General features: G+C 37.8%; 1 protein-coding gene across 4 annotated transcripts in view; it reads right to left on the bottom strand.

The window, feature by feature from the left end:
• Grm1 (glutamate metabotropic receptor 1) overlaps positions 1-24,696 on the bottom strand; it is a 347,694-nt gene that overhangs the window by 5,407 nt on the left and 317,591 nt on the right. For 2 of the 4 annotated variants that reach the window (XM_063233463.1, XM_063233462.1), the window contains exon 8: positions 5,133-5,217. The exons of the other annotated variants lie outside the window; for them this stretch is intronic. In XM_063233463.1, coding sequence (XP_063089533.1) covers positions 5,157-5,217 — 61 coding nt within the window. In that variant the 3' untranslated portion in view covers positions 5,133-5,156. The remainder of the gene's footprint in view (positions 1-5,132; positions 5,218-24,696) is intronic. 4 annotated transcript variants of the gene reach the window in all.

The raw sequence follows: 24,696 nt of genomic DNA, 5'->3' as shown, positions 1-24,696 counted from the left end.
AACCTCCAGCCAGAAGCAGACTCAGAACCACAGTTCCTCTTCTGAGTTTAAAACTCCCGTAAGCCCACCTCCAGGTCCCGCTTGCTCAGCTGTCCGCACCCACCGCTCTGTGTACCCCATTTCTTTGTGCATTTGGTGTGGCTCTTGCAAAAAAAACCCTTCTATTACTCTTACCTTCCTTACATATGCCTTCCAACCTGCTGATTATTTGCAGAGGTAAAGCCTTTTTCTTTCTCAAGTGCCCATCCCTGATAGTCATTAATGGAATCATTAAATGAAAATGCCATCATGTGTCTTCACTTAATTGCGTGTGTATTTTAAAAAGAAAAGGCGCCTGACGGTCGGTTTACACCTACCTTAGAAGCCTTGATAACACACTATCCAAGGCCCTCTTCTACGATGAAAATGTGTCTCTGTATTCCCGGGAGACCTCAGGTGATGCCCCCTATTTCCCTCAGTCATATAGCTGTTTTCAGCATTGAGGGGTCCCCTGTGGGCCTGTGTCTCCATTACACACATCCACATAGGAACAGTTTTAATAGTGACCTTGCAGATAGGTATATTCACCATTTAGTTCTGTCACTGAACCCAAATTTCATGTTTTGTGGTGAAAGATTTTCACTATGGCTGTCCAAATAGCAGCTTTCCTGCCCCGCAGGGGCCTACATACTGAGCTCTTTTCTTAATTTTCATATTGAGACTAGATCTTGCTAAATCGCTAAATTGTTTCAGGCTGGGTTCAAATTCCCAATCTTCCTGCCTCAGTCTCCCAGAGTGATGGATTCCTAGATATGCTCTACCAAACTCAATTTATTTTAAAACACCTGCAAATGCTATTTTGATAAAGTGTACTGTCATATATAAATATAACCCAATCTTGACTACCTTTTGTTGTGTTCTGTGCTTAAGTGATCTTTAATAAAGTTCAAGTAAAGGCTTAATAACTTTTGATGGGAAATTGGAGTATCCTATTTGAAACGGCTGAGAACTCTTTGCTGTGATGTGAAGAGAAAAGCATAAAATACAATGCAATAATGCATATACATAGATAGATAGATAGATAGGTAGATAGATAGGTAGATAGATAGTGTTTTCTATATAGTATTTTCTCATTCTATTGTGATACCCATAACACATCTATATATGTGTTATGGGCATCACAACAGAATATATATCATAAAAGTTAAATAATACTATGAAATAAAGATTTTGTATAATTCCAGGGAACTTTAATATCTTCCATTTCAGCACAAACTTCTTTCTATTGCTTAATTTTACTTGATTTCTTAATGTTAAGTAAACCAGTTTGGTTTGAAACATATCACATAATTGTCACAAAACACCCATCCTTCTCATTTGAACTTCAAAAGACAAACCTAAAATAATCTCGTATTTGAAGATCAACTGTAGCACAATTAGGCCAAATGTCTCAGGTGGCTAAATATATTTATCAGTCTCCAAGAACTGGAGGAGATGCCTGGCAGGCCTAGAGGAAGTGGAGATGTTAAGAATGATGTATACTTTGCACATGCAAAACTAGGTGGGCTGAGATGGCAGCTCCAGCTACAGACAGGTTCAGGATCTTTTTTTTTTTTTTTTTCACTAGTTAAGTATCACAATCCCCCGAAACACAAAATCCAATATTTACAGCAGTTTAGAGAAGAGCTGAGAGTGGGTGGTGTAAACAGATTAGTGTATCTGGCGTTCCGAGTGATACTGTCTGTTTTATGTTTCAGTAAGCACTAGTTACATCTGCAGAGTAAACTGCTCTCTGCTCAGAGAGATCTAAAATGGGAAGAACAGTGGGTGGGTGCTAGAGATCAGGAGGGAAGTATCGTGCACGCTGAAGCTGCTGAAAGGGGCGGGTTACACAACACCTGTGTCCTGCGTGTTGCATGAGTCCATGTCCCTGCTGCAGGGCCTCATAGCTTCACAACAGAGACAAACAGTCTGCAGAAAGCTCACAGGCAGAAGAGACCTTCCATGATGAAGACAGATACATTCTTTGGAACATGAGGCCTTAACATATATTTTCTTGGAAATCACATGAAAATGGAAACAGGAATTGCCATTGAATCCCATTATGAGGAGAACAGGATACCAAAAAAGAGCCCATACGCATCTTTGGGCCACTGCTACTTTGCTTCCCAAAGCTGCAGCTGGGTGTGGTGCCACCTGGCTAAGACTGGCCTGAGGGAATGCTGTGGGCTGAGCCTCTGACCCTGCCCACAGGTGTTGGCTAGCTGGTATCAGAGCACAGCCTGCAAGGTGGTTCTTGGGTTTCTCAGGCCTAGAAACTCTTAAAGTCAGACTTCTGTTTTTCCTGGGAACCCCAAGGTGGTCTTCTACCAAAGGACTCCCATTAACTCCATGTCTATTTCTTGAAAGCTTTCCAAAATATCTGCATAGTTAGCATGTGTTCTCCAACCCATGCACCTATTTGAACACAATTAAAATTTCCTGCACTTTGATTTATCATTTGCTGTGAGGTAGAGAATTTCTGAATACATTTTTGAAAAGAAATGCTTCTTATTCTGTGAGAACTTGGTGGTTTCCGTTCTTATTATATTTATTTTTTTGGGGGGGGGAGGGAGGGTTGAGATAGGGTCTTGCTATACACTCCAGGCTGACTTGGAACTCATTATGTAACCCCAGCTGGTCTCAAAATTACAAGGATCCCCTCACCTCAGCCTCTCAAGGACTGGGATTACAGATGTGCAGCACCACTCCTGGCCCTTATTAAATCTCAAATAGCATTGTGAATTTTATGTTTTTCCCCTTCTAACTCTAACCTGATCATAAACTATTTATAGGACCACTAGTTTGCTGAAATTTATAAGATTACAACATTTAAATCTTTAGATTAATTCTATTACACATCTTCAAGCTATATGATACAGCACAAATATGACAACACAAAAACTCACTGCCTTTATTAAGCCCAGTGCTTTCTTAAATAACCTAGTAGAGAAAAAGACAGCTAGAGGTTACATATCATATCCGGATCAGTGAAGTATAAAAGTTCCTCATCCCCACAGTTTTCCTTGATATAGTGTCTACTGTTCTGTAAAAATTCCCAAGTCAGTTCCAAAATAAATTCTAGGATTCTGATGTTTACTAAACTTTTTCCAAGTAAAACTGAAATAATCTTTGGTTCAACTTAATCACAATTTACTGACAACATAAACTCCCATGCCAAAGCTTATTAAGACGTCCTGTCGGTACCAGACCATCAGCTGAACAGAGGCGTGCTGATGCGTTTGTGCCTGTTAGGAAGTACACATGTACCTCCATTTCAGTCCCCTTGAAGGAACTTCAGGTCAAACGCCATCATTTTTTCTACATTCCTTGCTGCCACACTTATCATTTCATTTGCAAGTCACTTGATACACTTAGCTGTACGTGAAGGCCTTACAGTGTGCCCTGAAAACACAGAGCAGCTGCGTTGTTCCACTGGGAATATTCCTCAGGAGCAAGATAGATCTCCTAAGACTGTAACGATCCAGTTTATTTCCAGGACCAGTTTCTTCACCTTGCTGTTCACAAAAGCAGTGGGAACTGAAGGTCACCAGAAAGAACATACCTTTTTGTTCCTTCTAATTTTTCAGAAACAAAGCTAAAAATACCCAGTTTCAGTGCATAGCTTTAAAAAGTCACTGATCTGTTCGTGATCCTTTATAGTTTTGAGAAGGAATGCTTAAATAGACCCTATTTTGAAAGTGTAAATGACCAACCTGTTACCTTTGCTGAAACTTGCATTATTTTTTTTTGTCACTCACCACGGATGTGTGTTTGGGTGTCACGTTTGCATTTAAACACTCATCTTCAAGTCAAGAAATGTCAATTGATTTTTCTCTCTGCTGTCAGGACAGGACAAGCACATCTACCCACTCCCATCAATCCCTGTGACAGGCAGCCAGCAGTTGTCACAATTAGGATCTCCTTACTGTGTCCTTGTTCAGATTCACCCCATGGTGCAAGAAATGCTCAGTGCCTTTGGACCTGAGAGGATTACAGAGAATGCATCCAGCCATATGAGAATGGCTCTTGCTATGCAAAGGTCCCCTCCACCTCCTGAAGCACACAGACATGACTTCCATGTTAGCCCTGCTGAGAATCAAGATAACTCAGGGGGACCACACTCTTTCTATCTCAGCTTTTACGGGGATTAGGAGAGAGGCAGGCTGTGGCCTTCCAGTGTAAAGAGATACCGCAGCTCCATTTACCAGCCCCATGGCCAGTTCAGTAGCAGACACTGGAATAAATGGGACTCTGCTCATCTGAAGGACTATTCAAGCCTCAGACCCCTCATCAGTGGGCTCCCTCCTGCTGCAGGAATGTGTACCCTTGACTCTCCCAGGAGTTTGAAGGGCTGTAAAGGAACAGCTGAAAATGATCACAGACTCCGTGCACAATGAATTGAACATGATTTATGTCCTTTTTTTTTTTTTTAACTTAAAGAGACACTGTCAAGATCTAAAGGTCAAAACTTGGACCAAACATGCACTGTTTTTATCAGATGGAGAAATCTGATAAAAATCTCCCAGAACATTGGGAAAATGACTACTTTTCCTTAATTTTTTTATAAGCCTCATTTTTTTGGTGGGATTCACAAAGCATTTGTTTTGTGCTCCCCAGGGTTAGGGAGACCCACAGCAGAGCTCCTACTGGTGCTCACCCTTCAAACTGCCATTATGGAATGCTTCCATCAATTTAAGCTATGCTTTTTCCTTTAATGCAGACAGGATCAAGTCAAACATTTGTGCAACAGCAAAAAGGCAAAAAGAAAAAGAAAAAGAAAAGAAAAAGCTGTTTGCCAAGAAGAAGCTGACAAATTTTTGAAGAGGGAAAATTCACTTTCGAGCCTGTGAGTGGGAGTCACAAACAAAAGTGAATCTCTAGCATCAGAGGAAGTGTTGCATTGAAACATAAAAGAAGCAGGAAGACTGAGCTACCGACTTGACAGTGTCCTTTTAAGAACGATGGACAATCAAATTAAGGCAGCCGTGCAAACGATGGCACGTACATGAGTTCCTCATTCTTGATGGCATGCACCACATCTGTTTCCATGTTAGAAAAACCCAGGAGAGAGAAAGCAAGGGGCAAAACACTATATTTTCCATGCAGCTTACACATTCACTGCAGTGTGGGGGTTTTCAAAGCTGCACATGTGCCGACGGACACTGGCTGGTGGGCGAGAATTCTGGCTGCCTCTTCCTGAAGAGTGAAAAGAAAAAGACACCCAGTGAGCGAGTGGTTAGACATGCACAGGTATGGTGATGACACAACTCAGAGGGGCTTGTCCTGGAGAGGGCTAGGCCTGGCGCCTGAGCTTTTTTCCATGTTCCTGTTGCTCTGTGCTGTTTGGACCCTGCGCTGTTTGTCTGTTTCTTCCTGCCAGGCTTGTTTCTGAAAGCCGTGTCAAGGGAGTACATTACTTCTTTTACCATAGAGGACCATCTTTCCAAGTGGTGGATGCTTTTCTGCTGAGCTTGTCTGCCCTGGAGCAGCCCTTTCCCTCTGCTGTTGATACCTTCTTCCTGGTGACAGTGGACTCCAGCCCCACTCACGCTGGTGTGGACTAGGTCTTCCTACACACCATCCCACTTAAGGGGAGTTTGCGGATTTATATATGACACCATGACTTTTAACTGTGCTAATTTTCCTTTATACTATTTCATCATAAAAGCATTGCTGTCACTTCCTATAAAGTCATGCTCACCTCTTGACATTCACAAGATGGGATATGTCTAATGGTGGAAACAGGGGAGAGCAGCAAGAGAGGGAGGAAATCTGACACAAGACGAGCAGTTATCTCATTCCCTGGCTGACTGTCTCCTTACATAGCACATAGCATGACTTTCCCTCTGGGCTGTCTCGGCAGGGAGAGAAGCACACTAACAAGATGTGGCACGGCTGAAGAGGCTGCTGTGGGAGATAACTGTGCCTTCATCGATAAGACTAAGGATGAATGGTTTTCCCTAATACTCAGGATGGCGTGGGAGAAGTCATCCTACTCTCCTGCTATATAAGAGAGTTCCTTGTCCCAGAAAAGAAGTTCAAGACCAAGATGTTAAGAGTGAGCCTTCAGTGCATGCTGTGGTAGCATTGTCCAGCTTGATTCGGTTTGGGGAACATTTTCCACTTTAGGACATTGAACAATTTTCAGTTTCTGACAGGGCTTCAGAATAACCCACAAATGATCTTCACTAGTCTGCATTTGGCCATTTACCTCAAGTCCCTGGTTGATAATGCTCCGGTGTCAGCCAGAGAGGATGACAGCTAGTTCCATCAATTTCCACTAAATCAAAGACCTTTTCCCCTTTCTCCTGTTTCTTTTTTACCATCAAAGCAGGCAGAGGAGTGGGACTCAGAAAAAAGAGGAGGAGAAGATGTTGCAGGAACAGAACATGAACCTTCCAAAGCTGTGCCTTTCAGCTGACTGGGAAAGAGAAATGTAAGTTTGAAATGTCACAGTAGAATAGCCTGGAATAGCTTTCTACTACCTAGAAGCAAGGTATCCAATTTTAATTTATAAGGAGGATTTTTTCCCATGGTGTGATTGAATCTAAGTGAGAAAGCAAACCTGATCAATATGTATACATCTATCAAGTTTGAGTCATTCAATAAACCATAAAAAAGTTACATGATTTACTCAAAGTAATTTGAAATTCTCATCCAGAAGCAAGAAGTTGAGATACCTTCATTATGATTGGAAAATTTGAGAGTCCATGTTTGCTATCAAAATTGCCAAAATGACATATTGTTCAATATGTCCATCTGAAACCACAGAGATCATTGCAACAATGCAAGGAGATGATAAGAATGAAAGTCTGAATATGTAGATGAAGTTAACAGGAAAGAGTATTGAATCTGTAAAATATTACTTAAGCAACTTCATTTCTCAGGAAAGACAAAAACGTACTTAAGCCATATAGCTTTTCCTTGTACACTGCTCGAATTTTCTGAACAGTTCTACTTTGGGGTGATGTCTGTACATGGCCTGGTCAGATGGTTCTGAGGTCAAGGTTGGCTTCGGGGGCTTATGACGAGCACATCAGATACACAGTCCCTCCAACAAGCTTTGTGCTTGATGCTTAGTGCTCTGCCATCATGATCTGGAGAGTCCATTAATTCGATCTTTTAATTTCCATTTTGAGAATGATGGTGGATAAGAATAAAAAGCATGCTCTATGGACTCAGACAATCTCTTTTGTCACAGCCTCCCTACCCTGCCTGGGCAGGTCCTGGTCTTTTGTGTCTCCTGCCCCTGGAATCTCTGCTCATCTTGTCTCCCACTACCTGTCCCTCCCCAGGGGTCATCAACACCCACCACTGCCAGCAGAGGCCTGGATACAGGCATCTGAAAGATCATGCTCTGTCATGTTCTCATTAGTATCTTCAGAACACAAATGCCAGGGGCCACTTTCCATGGACTGGCGGTGCTACTGCACGTTTGGCAGGCACCCAGGCAGGAGGGAACTTCTTGTCCACCCTTTATCCAAATACTTTAGATGGGTCACCTATTAACATGGAGTGGGCAGGAAGTGTTAGGACAGGAAGTGAATAGTTAAGTTTCTGCATAGCTTTGCCTGGGGACTTTAGCAACCTGTAGGCTGCCAGTACACCAGTTGCAGAATGGGGACTGTGGTGCTGGGGAGGACTGTTCTGCCCTGACAGTGATTCCAAGCAAGGGAGCATGACATTAAATGCCAAATATAGAACAACATGACTAGGGGTGGGAGGGGAGATAATGCAGATGAAAGGAAAATGCCTTTCTTTGTACCTGTAACACTTTGGGTGTTTCAGTCTGGGTCTTGATGTTTACCTCATGTTTTGCACCTTGCAAGCAATGCAGCTCTACCTACAGGGAGGGAACAATGATAAAAATAAGGGAGGGGGCTCTCTTGACAGCCTAGAAACCTGATGGGCTGACCCAGAGCAGGCTCCCAGTGTGTGGCATTCACCAGCGACCAGGGACTTCCATGTCTCCCAGGGAGTATGACAGGAAGTTCCATGGCCTCTATAGCTGGCTGCTTTTTGGAACTATTCCTGTGGTTAATGCCAGTTCTGTAGCTCCTTTGGGGGTTCCTGCTATATTGACAGCCACGCTTTCCACAGTAACTCTCAGTAATCCCAAAGCCACCCTATTAAATATTGAAGGAGGTAGTTAAAAAGAATAGAGGGTCTCTTTCATGATCTCATTTCTTTCTTCTCCCACTTTGACTTTGCACCGAAGTGAAAAGCCAATGACCTTGCACTCAGGCTTTGCTTCTCTGAAAGCTATGGTTTGTTGAAGGTTACAGGGCATGGCTTGGAAACTCTGGTGCTCAAATGGCCATTTTATCAACTACATAAAAACTGAGACAAGGAGCTTGACTTCAGGGTATTTTTAGCCATTTTAAAACCACATATTCAACTAATCAAAGGCTCAGTAAGCCAGAGCAAAAGCTTGGAGAAAAAAGCAGCATATGGGGGCTTGTCAAATATAAACACCAAATCTGTGCTTGAATCTTTTGGCAGAAAATGTGGATTTAAAGAAACCTCAAAAGTTTAGTTACAAAGATTCCTCCTCAGTTGCTTCTGAAAGCATCTTTCTCCCTCTTTCTCTTTCTTTCTTTCCTTCTTTTATAAAGTTACTACTTGTCATACGCTAATGGTCACGCATGGTTTTCTCCACATATTTCCAAAGTTGAAATATTCTTTTGTATGTTACCCTCTCTTATAAGCCTTTGCTTTAATGAATTATTTTATTTATATCAGATCATCCCTTTGTAGTTTCTGAGTCAGAATTTATTCTCCAAGTGAGTTTGAGGAGCTATACCAAACAAGTTTTACACACATAGTGTGGTGGTGGCAATGGTTACTGGCTAACCAGCCAGGACACCTGGTGCTTCAATTGGATAATCATTCGTTTAAGATTTATTTTTTTTGTTATCCATAAAGAAATTGCACATAAGAAAGCAGTTCCAAGCTAAGCCCAGTGACACTTGCCTGTACTCCCAGTACTATGAAACTGAAGCAGGATTGAAAATTTGACCCCAGCCTGGATCATTTAGCTAGTAAGCTAAGACCCTGTCTCAACATAAAAATAAAAGGGGCTGGAGGTACAGCTCAGTATGAAGGCTCTGAACTCACTCTCCGGCTCTGCACTCTTCCCAAAAAAGTACTTCCAAATAGCAAAATATTGTTCCAGTTAAATCTATCACTACTAATACTCTTCCTTTGAAAGAAGGAGAAACAAAGGCACTGAGGAGACATGCAAATGTTTTAAATATCAGTGTGTATTTAGATCAAACTAATTCATAGGATTTCAAGCTTCACCTTAAATCTGCAAATAGACTCCAACTATTTTCCATACTCAGGAACTTCAGTAGAAAATAAACTGAATTTTGTCCTCTCCTTCTTCCAGAATTTCTTTGCTTCTTTTTTTTTTTTTGTTGTTGTTGTTGTTTTTTTTTTTTTTTTCTTTTTCTGGCAACATCAGTAACACTAAATGGATGTGTCAGGAGCAGACAAAGTCTTGGTACACAGTCAGCTTAGTTGTCTCTGTCTGAAGCTGCCTGTCTATGGTAGGGCTAGAGGTGAAGCTACTTTTAGCAGAAATAAAATGCTCTGGACAATTCCAGATGGTCAGTCTTAAAGATATGTAAAGCTCACCACGGAAATAATAATGTGGCAGCTGTCCAAACTAATTGTAAAGAATGACAGCAAACATTCAAGATCATTTTAGTAGCGAATCATCGGTTTTGGCATTGTTATAGACAAATGTGATAGTTCTTGCCTTTGATTCCTTCCCAAACTAAATGAGTATTTTCTATTATTTGAATTTTAATATTTATATCTCAGCATTTGCTTGTCATAACGGAGAACGGAGCTCTGACTGTGACTTTTGGCCTTCTATAAATCCTAATTTCTTCCACTTTTTCTGTCAATACACCCATGCTTCACATAATACATTAAGGCTCTTTATATAAAACACAAATGCATTCTTCCCGTCATAGGTGTAAAATATTGCTCCATTTAAAGTTTATTAATGATAAATATTAAAAAGCTAATAAAAGATTACAGAGAATAATTTAATAATACTCAGTATAATTACCACCACAGACTTGTTGAATGTTAACATTTGCACTATTAAAATTTTACTCTTTTGAAAACTTTAACAATATGTTTAAAGCCTTTTACACATCATTCTGAATACTAAACTTTCTCCTTTCCTTGAAAAAGTTCAGTATATTTCATAATTTGGCATATTTTAATGCTTTCACAATATATAATTATATATGTGATATTTTTGCAATAATTTTGTATATATATTTTAGCTGATTATTAGGAAATATATATATATTCCTCATTCCTCATTCCTCATTTGATGATCTGCCTGTTTAACAACTTTTTTAGGACTTAAAAACTGAGCTCCACATTCAGCTTGCGACCTTCTGATGGTACTTAGAACTCCCATTTGGATGTAAGATGCATGGAAAGTGGGCTGCAGTGCAGCCTTATGTGGAAGCTTCCACAGTACAGTAATTTTTTCTGATTGTACTGTTCAGCACAGGGCTGTAGCTTTGTGTTCTGTGTTATAGTACCGTATGCAAGAGTTGTACAAATAAAAGCAAGCTCATCAAGTTGCAGTTCCCTCTGGCCATTTCTTTGTTCTGAATATTGTAATATATATATACTGTATACAAATCTGTACAACTCCTTACTTAGCAACCAACTCTGTCAACAACAATCACAGGAATGGAACTCAGTTGGTAAATTTTATATATATCATTTAATATATATCACTTTCATATATATATGACTATGATACAACACATGTCAATTCTATTCAGCAGGTACCTTTTGCATTACATTATGTTGATAGATATAGCCCCAGTTCATTACTTAAACTATACTGAATAAATATCATATTGTAAAATCCATACTGATGCTATTTAGATGGTTTCCTATACTGTGCACTTTTAAACAATGTCATAATAAATATCCTAGATATGGCTCCTTGTACCATATGGGAGAGTTCTTCTGTGCTACAGCTCTCATGGATTGTTGTGTTTCTATATTTATCTTTTTTCCATTACCAAATTGGTCTGAAAAGTGCTTATACAATTTACACCGGTATGTGCAGATCCAAACTGTTATTTCCAACTCTATATGGTTTCTAGACTTTTTTAAAAATAATTTTTCTATTATGACAAGTTTTAGAATGCAAAATGCTTTCAATCTGATGCATACATTATTAAACTCTCCTATCAGTCTTACACCTAATAGTATTAATAGCCATTAATGATCATAAGATAGATCAATTATTTCATTACAGACAACAAAATAGTGCTACAATTCTATTATCCCTTTTGTGTTTGCCATCTAGATGTGTTTTCTAATACACTTCACCTTATCAGCTATTTGGTTCCTTTGAGATAGAGTTTCAAAAATCAAACCTAAACAAAAAACAAACAAATAAAACCCCTGCAAATTAAATGGCTACTAATTTCCCTTTCCTTAAGTGTTCTGGCAGGCTGATTTCCTAATGTTCTCAAACAGTGACTGGCTGTCTTTCTCTTGTCTTGTTTCCTTTGGTTTTCCACTTATATGGTCCTTTTCTTGGCGTGCCTAGCAGTATTTATATTTTACTTATAAAATAAGGTTATGTGCAGCCCCCAGGCAGTGTCATTTCCTACAGCGTTGCCTTATCACTCTCTCTGCTAAGAACAGGGGACTGGTTATCTGAATCCCATCAGTGACTGACCTCAGCTAGAGTTTTTATGCCATGTTGGTACCCATCAGCCTCCCACCCAGTTTAACCTCTTAGGACTTTTAACAGAATTCTGGCTGTGAACTAGTCTAGTTAACTTCATCTCTCAAGTTTTATCTCTTCCTTTTGCTTTCAAAAAATTTCAATTTAGATGTTTGGTTTCCTGCCATATATGATTTCAGAATTAGGCAAATGCCTTGGCAGGGAAACATGACCATGTACTTTAGTGTATCTGAGTCTTTGAATTTGTCATTCCACTCTCACATGACTACCAGAAGACTCCTGTAGTTCTCTCCTCAGGTGGGTGTCTTGTCTCAACATTGTGGCACTCCAGGAAAACCTAAACGGCATGTCCAGGGCTTTGAGAAACTCTATCTTTTAATCTTTCTTACCTACCCAACTGCTGACATCAGCAAATGTTTTGAGGAGGGGCTGAGTATGTGTGAAATCCTCTCTGGCATTCTATCATTCAATTCTATGTGACGCCACATAGGACTTCGGCCTTACCCTCTACTGCTCTCTGCCTGGAGACTCTGCCTCCCATCAGTTCCCTAAATTGGCAAATACCCCTCTGTTAAAGCTGGGGCAGATCATATGGTCAGGCCTTAGGTCTTCCTTCTTCGATGTTTTAGTCTCCTTAATCTCATTTCAGCACCTTCCTGTTACTATTGAGAGATCATTTGTTGTTTCCAATTATTTTGTCTCTGGAGCTGTTCTGCTGCAGTCTGCTCCACTCTACCAGAATGAAGTCTCATCGGAGTTCTCAATTTCTTCTTATTTTAAAATTTATTTATCAGTACATATTAACTTCTTAATTTTCAACAAACTGGTAGCCAGAAAATGGCTCACTGTTTCTCCTATTTCTGTTCCTTTGAACATTTAAGCCTCTTAGTCTTCAAAGGGTTGGTATACGTTTTATTCACCATCCTTACATACTTACTGAGTTTCCATAACAGTGAGTACAGTACAGCGTGTTTCCCTGTAGTTTGCTTGTGATTCTTTCCACTTTTTATTATCAGTTACTTATGTTAAGTCTAATCTCTTACACTAGATAGAGAATAGTCTTGGGAAGTCAAGATCTATGTCAGATTTACCATTATGTGCAAACTTAACCCTTTTTTACATATCCAAATATTTGCAAATAATCAAGAAAATCATACAATTTCTCATGCAAGTCAATCATTTGTAAAAATGGAGAGAGGAAGGAAATGTCCTTAATCATGTCATGAAAAAAATCCATAAACTTGAACTGTCCTTAGCACACACAGACATATGGCCATGTCACTTACTATAAATGTTGAATAAATGGTCAAGTATATCACAGCAGAAGAGAGAAATTTTCCTTTCATTACTATTTTTATTGTTGTTTTTGAGATCTCACCATGTAGTTCAAGGGGGCTTTTAACTCGCTTATGCAGCCCAGGCTGGGGGCATTCTGGGATTATACGCATGTGCCACCACATCCCATGAGAGATATTCTTAATATTTAAATGAGTCAAAAAGAAACATCAACTTCTCAATATATAGATATAGAAACAACTTTTTGCTAATTCTTAAATTAATTTTGGCATTTGATATTAAATGTCATAAAATACTCTGCAAATTTTAAATTGTAAAATTCAGAAAAAATAGTGTGTGTGTATGGCAAAATAAGGAAGTACATAGAAAATGTTAAAGGTGGTTTTTCTTTGTATATTAGTATAATTGTACATAGGTTTTAATGAGCCACCTTATATTTTCTAGTTTGCCCACAGTGAGTATTTATTACTTCTCAATATGAAACTAAGCAAGATGTTATCAAAGAATCTGTTATAGTTTATAACTCAAGAACAAGATTCTCTCCTTTTTAACTTTGCCTCAATTACTAACATAATATATAGGAGCTATGAATTATTTTGGCTTAAAGAATAAAGTAAAAGTGCTAAGAATAGTTGTTAAACTACATGATTAACTAACAAAGAAAACTGACAAAAAACTTGGCAACTTATATTAATATTTAATGTCACCCAGTTCTAAAGTGTATCATTTTAGAATTTCGCAATACAGTTAGCTTTTAGGCTATAAATAATTTTATTATACATACGTTTTATATATATATAATAAAAGTTTGGTTTTTTGCCTATAGAAATTTTTTTTTTAATGGCAAAGTAAAAATCCAGCATTTCAGGGAAAAAAGGCATCTCAAAGAAAAGTGAAACAAAAATCCTGCTGTGTTTACCGATAGTTTAGGTGACAGCCTGTCAATGGCTACCAGTTTGTTGAAAATTAAGAAGTTAATATGTACTGATAAATAAGTTTTAAAATAAAAAGAAATTGAGACTTCATTCTTGGTAGAGTGGAGCAGGTGAGATGTTTTATTATTTTACTCTAACTTATCACAGCAGGGGACAGATAACAAAAGCAACTCACCTAAAGCTAAACTCTTCACTTCTACAGATTTTGAATAAAAAACAAAGATATCATTATTGAAGTAAGATGCTTAAAATCAAAGATATGATAACTACAAAGCATTTATATTACCTAAAACTACAGTTTTTTGAGTTTCTTAAATTCTTGGCTATCCTCAATATTAGATACGCATTTCCACTAATGTTTCTTTTATTAGTTTTCTTTATGCAGAGGCATTAACAGTTGTATGTCACTGCGTCCCCAATTTGTACCCGTGAAAGAAGAAAATGATCAACATTGTACAATTTCTCTCACAGAAGAATAAGTCACCAGAGTCCTCATAGAAATCATATGTACACCATAGCCTTTGAGGAAATCGAAGAGTAGAGAATAAAATGCCATAAAAAGATGTCTACTTTCAGATGAGATTTAGTACCTTGGGGCAAATGAACTCTCTCACAGAACATGAGAAAAGTCAGAGAAAATACTTCTAAAAGCCACTTGAAGACCTTGGGATGTTGTCATGACAATCAGAGTCAAAGGGATCAATAAGTCAGAGGAAGAGAACTTCAAAGAGGTAAGTAGATAATCTTCAAGCTATTTTTCCCATTGAGACATTTGTTGATTCTTTATATAGGACAGCATGCTGAAAATCCAGGCAGAAAAATTTAAAAAAAAATAGGCAAAGAAATAAGAAAACTTTTAGTAAACTCACATGATTATAGACACAAATTTTGAGTTCAAATCTTCTAAAGCAGCTAGGTCTTAGGGAGAGAGTGAGAGAGGAAAGGGATGTGAGACCGGCCCTTGACAGTTACCTCTAGAAATATTTGCTAATTTCAAGCTGCGCAAATCAAAGGACACAAAGTTAAGTGGGACATTAATAAAAACCAGAGAAATATTTCTGGAAGACTCACAGTGCTGAGCAATTGAAAATAGAAATGAAGTGATTTGAAGGCTAAAGAGTCCAAAAAACTGTAGGGATGCATGCTCTCAAGCAGGACCTGGGTTGCTATGCCTTTGGAACTGGACATACGCAATGAAGCAGGGCAAGTTTTGCACAACTAATAATCAGTTCAATCATAATTGCCTTGCAACAACATCTGAGAAAATATAAGTACTGTCCCCAGCTGAGGTGGTTTGGCTTAAAGTATTTCAACTTTACAAGGGTACAAAAGTGATTTAGTAAAATCTATTCCTCGTATGGCATATGTTGTTCTGTGCTCTGGCCCAGAAGGGCAATGCCCAGTCACAGCTCCCAGTCCACCATGCAATTTGAAACATTGCATTTCAGTGAACTGTGCCACTGGTATTTTCTGGATGTTGTGTTTGTGGGGTTTTTTGCCCCAGTATGTCTATATAAAACAACACTCATCTCTGTGTATGAGATATTCCATACATTATTCCATAAATTATTTGCATTAGACTATTTTTCCCCTTTGTAGACTAATGTAAGTTTTTTTGCCATGTGTAAGGTATGCTGGGGTAGGGTTGAGGATTGGTAGACATATATATATTTTTTTGATATATGATATTTTCAAGTTATAATGGGCTTACTGGGGCATAACAATCATAGTGCAAGGAACATATGCATTTATTATGCAAAATCATAATAAGAATGTGAAATCAATATATAAAATATGCAGACAATTAAAGTGCATAACAAGCACAAAAGTTGACACACCATAAATACCCTAAAGTGTTTTACAATTCTTGTCTTATTTGGAAAGTAATAAAACTACTCATTTATTCACGACCATAAAAAGTTAGGGAATGCTTTTGTGTAACCTTAACAGTAATCATAAAATTGTTTTCCTTATAATGACCCAGTTTTAAGTATTTTTTTATGAGAGAAGAAAATTGTCTAATATACCTATTGAAGACTTTTTTCATTTCTTTATATGCTGCTTTCTTTCCTGCCTCTCTATCTCCTTACACACTTCTCTGCCACGAATACCCTCCCTGCACTTTCCCTCCCTTAACCCATCTTTCCTACCAACCTCCTCTTTGGACTAGTTGATCAGGACCATCATCCACAGGTTTTCTTTCACCATTTCTTCTCAGATCTCAAGGTCGACAGTTGGATCCTCTGTTGCCTTCGGAGCATTCTCTACTTTCCTCGCCATAGAACTTCACCTCATCCCACTGTCACTGCTGTGCTTCTGCTTGCCATCCCCCCATGTCACCCCACATGGAGTCTGTGGGTTCACAGACCATGCTGTTTTCTTCTTCATCAATAAACTGTTCTCAGTTTGTAAAAGAGTAAGCTTTATACACATACACATACAGGCATGCATGTATATATACAATAAATATTTGTATGTAGAAAATGAAGCTCTGAATTATAAACAGCTTACCAATATCACATTCTCTGCAATAAAGCATGGACAGAATCAACAGTTAGGTTCACCGAGCTGGCTGTTAAAAAACCTTGTCCTCTGTCTCCAAGATCCTGGTACCACCATCATCATTTCTTTTATTGTACTGTTACCATGTAGTTGTCTATTACTTTTCACTACTAGTACTCTTCCTGCTCCCTATTCCATATCCACCAAGTAAATCACATAACCAATACCAAGTTTAATCAAGTGGAAAATTCTGTCGATTCTCACAATGTTTGAGAGCATTTACTGGGTACAAGATAACTGAATATGTATTTTTACAATTCAAAATTTACAAAAAGGAGAATGTTTCCTCCTATTATTAATTTCTTCTAAACAGCTGTTTTTTCAGTATCTTAATCAGTATCACTCAAGGATTTGGCCTAATTTTGTTAGCTGATTTTTGATATATCTTGAAGATAGTCTACATATAGAAAGTATTAATCACTAGCTTGCGTTTAGTTACAGGAGGTCTCCTGTGGCCTTTCCAAATAAAGTGAGAGTCTGGGAACATTTTGAGGACTGAATTTGATGAAATAGCTCCTTATTTTCTTTTTCTATTATATTCAACAATGTTAGCAATAATCTTTTATTGTTGGCTTATATTTAACTAAATCAGGAATCAGTGTTTTAATGATTTCTTATAAAGTAAAGCAAGACAAACAAAATATTTTTCTCTTTTCTTTTTTTTCCCCATGAAACAACAGAGAAGCATTTTATGGCCAGGACTCTATATAATAGAGGTAAAAAATATGACAACTAGTTTTTAAATTTAGCTGGCTGTATTCTTACACTTTCATACTAAATCCTTTGCACAGGCTGTGGAATTTTCCTTCCTCTTCACTGCCAGTGTTTCTCCGTATTGAACTATGTAGGCAGACGGAATTGAATCAGTCTTTTTGAGTTTCTATACCTAAGGCAACTTGTAAACTCAGATGCATTAGGATAGTTATCCTTAAACTAATTGTGAAAGTCCAAGGAATGGAGGAATAAGATCCAGGAGAAGATGAAGAAGGCCTGCAGGGAGACAGGAGTCAAGGTAGAATCCAGTTCATGAGGGGCTCAGTCCTCTGTGGGACACGGAACTTATTCTGAACCCTGTAACACGAGCTACCTGATAGTTTTCCTTATTTTTCAAAAATTAAATACACGATCTCTTTGTGCTTAGGGTACCTTAAATTAGTGTTTATAACTTACATCTGGAGTTCTAATTAATGAGCCTATCTATCAGCTTCTGTTTTCATGATCTAAAGCTTCCATAATCCACTGGTGCTTTACTCTTCATTTGGCAAACTATCAATATATTTGCTCTTGGACCAGCTTTGCAAACACAGCTTACATGGCCTGCTTCCCTTGTAAGCAGATAACACTTTATACTGGATGCTAAGGTGAACAGATGGTGGAATGCAAATGACCTCATCTTTTGTTGGCCAGGGCCAAGTATGTACAGGCTGCCAAGCTGAGTCAAACAGGGCATCAGTCCTCACACGTGGCTCACCTACAGTAACAATCACCTGCCTCCACTTCCAGAAGATATGCAGCTTCACCTTTCTGCTAGTATGAATATGATGAGCTGGAGGTGCACAGCCTCAGATTCCAGGACTCTTTTACTTGAAAGTGTAATGAAGAGTTTCATGTTAGTATAAGAACTTCATTTTTAACGTCACTAGATAATAATACTTTACACTATAGTAAATACTGTGCCATGCTTTTTATTTAATTTTTTTCATTTGATCCCAATAACAACCCTGCAAGTACTATTGCTATTCAGGTTTTATAATTAAATATATAAAAGTTAATTAATTTGCCAAAGGACTAGTAGTGAGAAAAAGCGGGAAGCAACTCAAAAACCACTGGCTATGGACTAGCTATTGTATCCTCCCAAAATTCTTACATTAAAGTCCTATCCTAATGTGCTATCAGGAGGTGAGCTTTTGGTGAGGTAGTTAGGTCATGAGGGTGGGGTTCTCACCAGTGGAATTAGTGCACTTACAGAAGTACAGGGGAGAGCTTACTTCCTCCCTGCTTGCCCTGGATCTTGTGAGACTGAGAAAACGGTCATCTTAGAACCAGGAAAAGGGTTCTCGCTAAAATTCAACACTTCTAGGATGCTGCTCTCAGACTTCTCAGCCTCCTGAAAGGTGAGAAATAAATTTTTGCTGTTTATGTCACCCATCTGTGACATGGATATCTGACTCTGAAGTTACCCACTTACACAAGTCACCACATTATACTGTTTCTTATTTCATGCACCTGATCTTATTGTAATGATATATGAATGAATACATAAAGGTAAAAGGCAGGGAACTATTAGAGTGGAAAGTAAATTATTTTATCCAAAAATTAATGGTTTTAGTCCTGTTTCTTTCTCATATAAACATACGGGCTTGAGCTTTTCAAGTCCTTTATTTATTTGCACATCAAGGTTATGAATATCTCTACCTTAGGCTATTTCGGATAATTATATGAAAACATTCCTAAATTCAATTTAGAAAACATACTGTATTAACACAAATACAAACTATTATAACAGAAATTAGTAAAACAGGAGTCAAGATTCCATTAGTCAGTAGGGACGACGGCCCCACAGTGGAATCAGAAAGACCAAAATGCAGTTTGCTGAGTCATGACCCTTCAGAGACCTTCCCAGGACATCTACCAGCTGTCCTTCAGCGGTTTGGGACTTCCCCAGAACATGAACAAACAGCCACTGGCTCAAGAGTTCTTGGACCCTGCATGGACATTGTGTGACGATTGCATAGATTGGATGCCCAAAAATATAGTATCCTACAGAATGCAGATTGTGTTGCTGACACGATGGCCTAGATCCAAGTTTCTTTAAAATCCCTGAAGAGCCCTCATGGTACCCTTCTCAGAACCACCTCCTGGTTCATCGGAGTTTCAGTTCCTTTCCTTAATATCTTTCCCTTTTTGCCTTTATTTATTTTAAATAGATTTGCTTTTATTCTATCTCCTCTGTCTCAGGATGTGATCCTGGCATTCCAGTAACAAGAACTTGAGTAAGTGCTAGTCACATGAGTTTAATTTGAAAGGAATAAAAGACATGACCTCTACTCAAAATGGTTTATGTTCTTTTTGAAGTAGTAACATAATCTGGTTCCATGGTCTGAGTCTAGAACCTGAAAACATAAAACATGAGTATTAGAAGTGTTTCTGCGTCATTTGCAAATTGACTGCAGTATTTACAAGAGAAAAAAATACAAGGGAATGTTGGTGAAAGAAGATTTGTTACCCTTGGTAGTGACGAGCTGTGTCCATCCTCATTATACTGAGGTCATTTTCCCTTCCTTGAACATGAGCCCAAGGCATCTCCTGGTGACCTCTCATCGCAGCATCCTCCTCCACATGCAACTGATTTAGAAAAGGAGGTTCATCCTAAATGGTGCCTAAAGTGCCTTTAAGTGATAGTAAAATTTTACATCTTTCAATCACTTAAGGCATTTTGGTCTTGTTTTTCAGATGGAGCAAAACAGAATACCCTCATGCTGACAGCCTTGGACATTATGACTGAATAGCCTTTAGACAGAGATCCAAGGATTTCTAGCATTTTCTAGCACAGAAACAGAAATACACCACCTAGAGCCTAACGAGGCCTGCCTCTGGACACATAATCCCCTCCTTCCCTGTACAAATGCCCCTTCTTTATAGGCTGCAAATTCTGCAGATCACCACACCCTGTTTTTTAGGCTTTTCTGCTTTTATCTCTTCTCAAATTTTATAATCAATGTTTACAAGTCCAGACACCAGATACAATCACTAGCAGGAGTTTTATTACAGTCCCTGTAAGTTCCTACCCTGCTTTTTTCCCCCATACTCATGCAATATTAAGCATTTCATATAAAGCCGAGAAAATCAATGTCAAGCACACACATTCTATGGTCAATAGAGTTAGCAAATCCTTCTCACAATTGTCAGCTCATGTCAATGGCTCTATCATAATAGTACATCTCTGGATCAGGCTTCTTCATGTGATCTCTCTTTTATGTTTTCAATTGTTCTTTCTCTGATGTTACAAATTTACTGTTTTCTTCTACTGTACTTTCCTCCTTCTTCCTAAGTCTCCTTAAATACTGTCTGATCAAATTCCTTTCATTCTATAATCAAGTGGCTGCAATGTAATGTTCACCAATACTATACCACTGAGGCTTCTCAAGGTTAATCATAAATTCTCTATCTTTGGCATTCCAAATTCTAACATATTAAAATTGTGCATTGGGACTGAATATTTGTGAACTCTACATATGATGAAGTCTCCAATCCCCAGGAGGATCATATTTGGAGGTGGGGTTATTGGGCATCTAATTAGGCTGAGCTGGGGTTTTAAGGATAGGCTCCTAGGATGGGTTAGAGCCCTTAAAAGAAGAGTTGATTACATTCCCTTTTATTGCTCTGTAGCACAAAAGGGAGTGCTATCCTTAGAAACAGACATGCTGACATCTTGCTCTTGGCCTCATAAATTACAAGAAGTTAAATTTCTGTTATTTAGGCCACTAATCTGTGATGTTTTGCTATAGCAATCCATCAATGTATCTTCTAGTTGTTTCTCTCTCTCTCTTTCTCTCTCTCTCTCTCTCTCTCTCTCTCTCTCTCTCTCTCTCTCTCTCTCTCTCCTCTATTGCCCTTAGATCTTCTTCCTAAATTTTGTCTCTAAAATGAAAATGTCTCTAGTGTTTATCTACTATTTTCTTCTTTTCTCAAACCATAGCTTCCCTCAACCACTTTGAACAATCTGACAAGAGCCCCTCCTTTGGAGTTTTAGACTTGAACTTCTCAGTACCTTGTGGATGCTGCTCTTTGGATGCTTTCATAGGATTTCAGATCAGAAACTCCATGCGACATCTTTTTGTCCTGTTCCTGTGTCTGCTATAATTTGTAGGAATTGTATTTTTTATCACTGAGATTCAAATCATGTGAGTCATATCCTGTTTTTCTCCTTTCTTTCAGGTTCCATAACTACTATTCTAATTCTAACATATCAAACAGAAAATGTTTTCATCTACATGTCTTGGGTTCAACTTTCATTCCACTACTGTAATTGAGGGCTTATATATTACCTATTAAAAATTTAAATTTTAAGTGTTCAACTCTAAATCTTACATAATAGGATTATCAAACTCCACAGGTATTTGTGTACCTGTTTTTATAGAAAAACTATTTAAACTTAAGCTACTGACCATAACATTAGATTCTCAATAAATATTTCTCTCAAATGATAAAGGTTTATGGAAAAGAACTCAACAAAATCTGATGTTTATTATAAAATCAAATGAATGATTACAATAACTTTTAATGCCATATATTATATGACTAAGGGAAAATAATTTCAAATAGACAAATTTTCTTATTTACCAATCAGAACAGTAAATGAGTTCCTGTGAGGAACTCATTAGCTACTGCTAATTTCATTGTGAGATTTGATTGACTTACTCTTAGGCTTCCCTCCATAATCAAAGGAAGAAACACCAATCAAAATGCTTCCCTAGGCATAAAAACCAAGTCTGCAGACTTATTTGCTTTTACCTGCCAAAAGATCTTTCTAGAAGAGACTTGAGAGGAAAATTTCCTCAGAGTCCATATCTCGTTTAGTTCTTGGGCTCGACAGAAATATTTTCAAATGTTTAAGAAACATTGTAGAAACATAGTAATATTCTATTCACCTGAATTTTAAAATTACTTTCTCATATCACACTCTCACTTTGTTTGAGTTATGATTGTTTTTAGCTTTGTACACAAAAGTAAAAACATTATCATATGCAAAAAGCCAAAATGTATATTCACATTTCTGTTCCTTGTGGAACATTTGATGAGGCATCAAATTATTTGGCCCCCAATGTGTTTATTTATCTAGAAAAGAAGTAGAAATGTTAGCTTTCCATTGAGCCACTTATGTAATTAGTTTTTAGAGAAGCATGTCAATGATATAATATTTTAATTTCTTCACTCAAATAACATTAAGTCATTTTGCCCTGAAAGAAGCACAAGATAATTTAGATATAAATAATTCATTTCTTTATGTATATCCAAAGATTTCTATATTTGTTCCATTCCTCCAAACAGAGATAATTTCTGATAATTTTTGATTAATTTAAATGTAAATATTTTCTCATTCAAGTGAATTTTTAAAAAAAGCAAATTGGAGCTGTCAAGGTAATTAGACTTCAGACAGTGTTTTAGGGTTGGATGTTATCTAAAATGAGTTATGAGTCTCAATAACTTAGGTAACTCAAATACTGAATTTATTGATTAAATTCTTCCTAATTCTTTAAAAGAAAATGTAGAGGAAGTGGCCAAACATTTGATTGTGAAAGGTATTTGGTTATGATTAAAATAAAAAATTCAAATAAACTTTGCAAAAACAAACATGCAACATCATCCCTCCTGTGCATCTCAGAAAGTCTGTTATGAGAATATTGTTGAACTTGCAACTCCTCAGAACAATATTCCAACAGATACATCAGTTGGAAGCTTTATGCTGTAGCATCTGCTCTGTGTTTATAGCTACATATGCAGACTACTGAAAACCCTGTATGCACCATAAATGTAGAAAACTACATATTCAGAGTGGTAATAAACTCATCGGGTGATGCATTCTCTAGTGTTTTCAATCCCTTACTTCAGTTGGCATAACTCTGCTAGATTTTTATTGCAGCAGGAAATACTAGATTGTTGGGGGGTTTTGCAACTTTTGGAATAAACCAAGAAAGCATAAAATGGCAATAAAAAGGTAAAAAAAGTAGGCATTAAGATTGTTGTAATATTTTAAAGTTAAAGTCTCAGAGAGAGGCACAAAAGTACCAAGAGCAGAATAATGAGAAGAATAAGTAAACAAATTATTGTTTTCTGCAGAAATTTAGCCCCCACGCCCTCTCTGGGTGAGCTCAGATGTGGAGCATATTGGAAAAGCTACAAATTGTATTGTAAATGTTGTGCTATAATTATCAATTAGAATTAGATTTCTAGCATAATAATCAGATAATGTTAAATTACAGTTAATAGTTAAAACAATTTACTGGTGAAGCCAGAACTTTTAAGACAACCGATCCAGTTAATTTAAATTAAGTTGATTTTTCTTTCAAACGTGAGATCCCAAATGAAATTAATTTCTAAATTGAAAACAGTCTAGGGGATTTTCTCAGATTATAAAGAAAGCATTTCATATGTGGGAAGGTGGAGGTGAAGATGTACAATAATGTCTGGATTCTTGGGAAGCGAAAAACATCATTAGCATAATGTCAAGTGAGCCCATGTCATCTCAGCTTATGCACTGTGGACGACGCAGGAGTCATAGTTCTCTAGACAGATGACCATGTCCATCTGTATGCAAAACCACTGGGCGATCTTTCCAACATTCATAGTTTTGAGTACCAACACAATATAGCATAATTCTTTACATTCTCAAAAGAAAAACTTTCAGGAACGGCTGATGACCTGCAGCATATGGAAGTTTCTGAAGAACCAAAATAAAGACGGAACATTAGAGACGTGGTGGTAGATGCTGGAGGATGGTGGAGGCCCCACATGTGATCCCACAGACGGGATACCGACTGCCTAGGACCTTTCAGTTCCAAAGGCATCTTCCTTCATTTCATTTTGTCTTCTCTCATTCCTTTACTCTGAATGAAAATAGCCATGACCCTATTTTACTGCGAGGCTGAGGCTCAAGGACTACTGTTTGTTAATGTTTTATTAATTAAATTTGTTAGTTAAGTTTATTAATTTTAGGTATGCAAAAAGATCACAGTCATCATAGAGAATTTGTATCAGTGCATGATATAACTTGATTCTTTTTTCCATTCCCCTACACTCCTTCAACTACTCTTCCCCTCATTATTTACAAGCTTCATTTCCATTTTTAATATCTTTTCTCATTCTTCTCTTTTCCCATCCTTCCTTTTCTCCTCCCCTTCCCATTTGAACATTTTCTTCCTGTTTCACAATACCTATTACACATTTTGGTCCAAGGGGATGCATCTTGAGATCATACTCTTAAGTGAAATAAATAAGATACACATGTATAAATACCACGTTGTCTCTCTGGTATGAAAAACCAAAGTGTAAGTAAGAGCCAAAATGTCTGTTTCATTTTATGGAAAAAGCTTTTTGCTTTTCTGCTCACTGTTAGCTCCCTGCCAGGAGGGTACATCA

This window comes from Cavia porcellus, unplaced genomic scaffold, assembly GCF_034190915.1.
Source record: "Cavia porcellus strain 051 isolate PalLab524CR breed Dunkin Hartley unplaced genomic scaffold, mCavPor4.1 scaffold_22, whole genome shotgun sequence".
Classification (NCBI taxonomy): domain Eukaryota; kingdom Metazoa; phylum Chordata; class Mammalia; order Rodentia; family Caviidae; genus Cavia; species Cavia porcellus.
The sequence above is the reverse complement of the archived record's forward strand: the minus strand, read 5'-3'. Positions and strand labels throughout refer to the sequence as shown.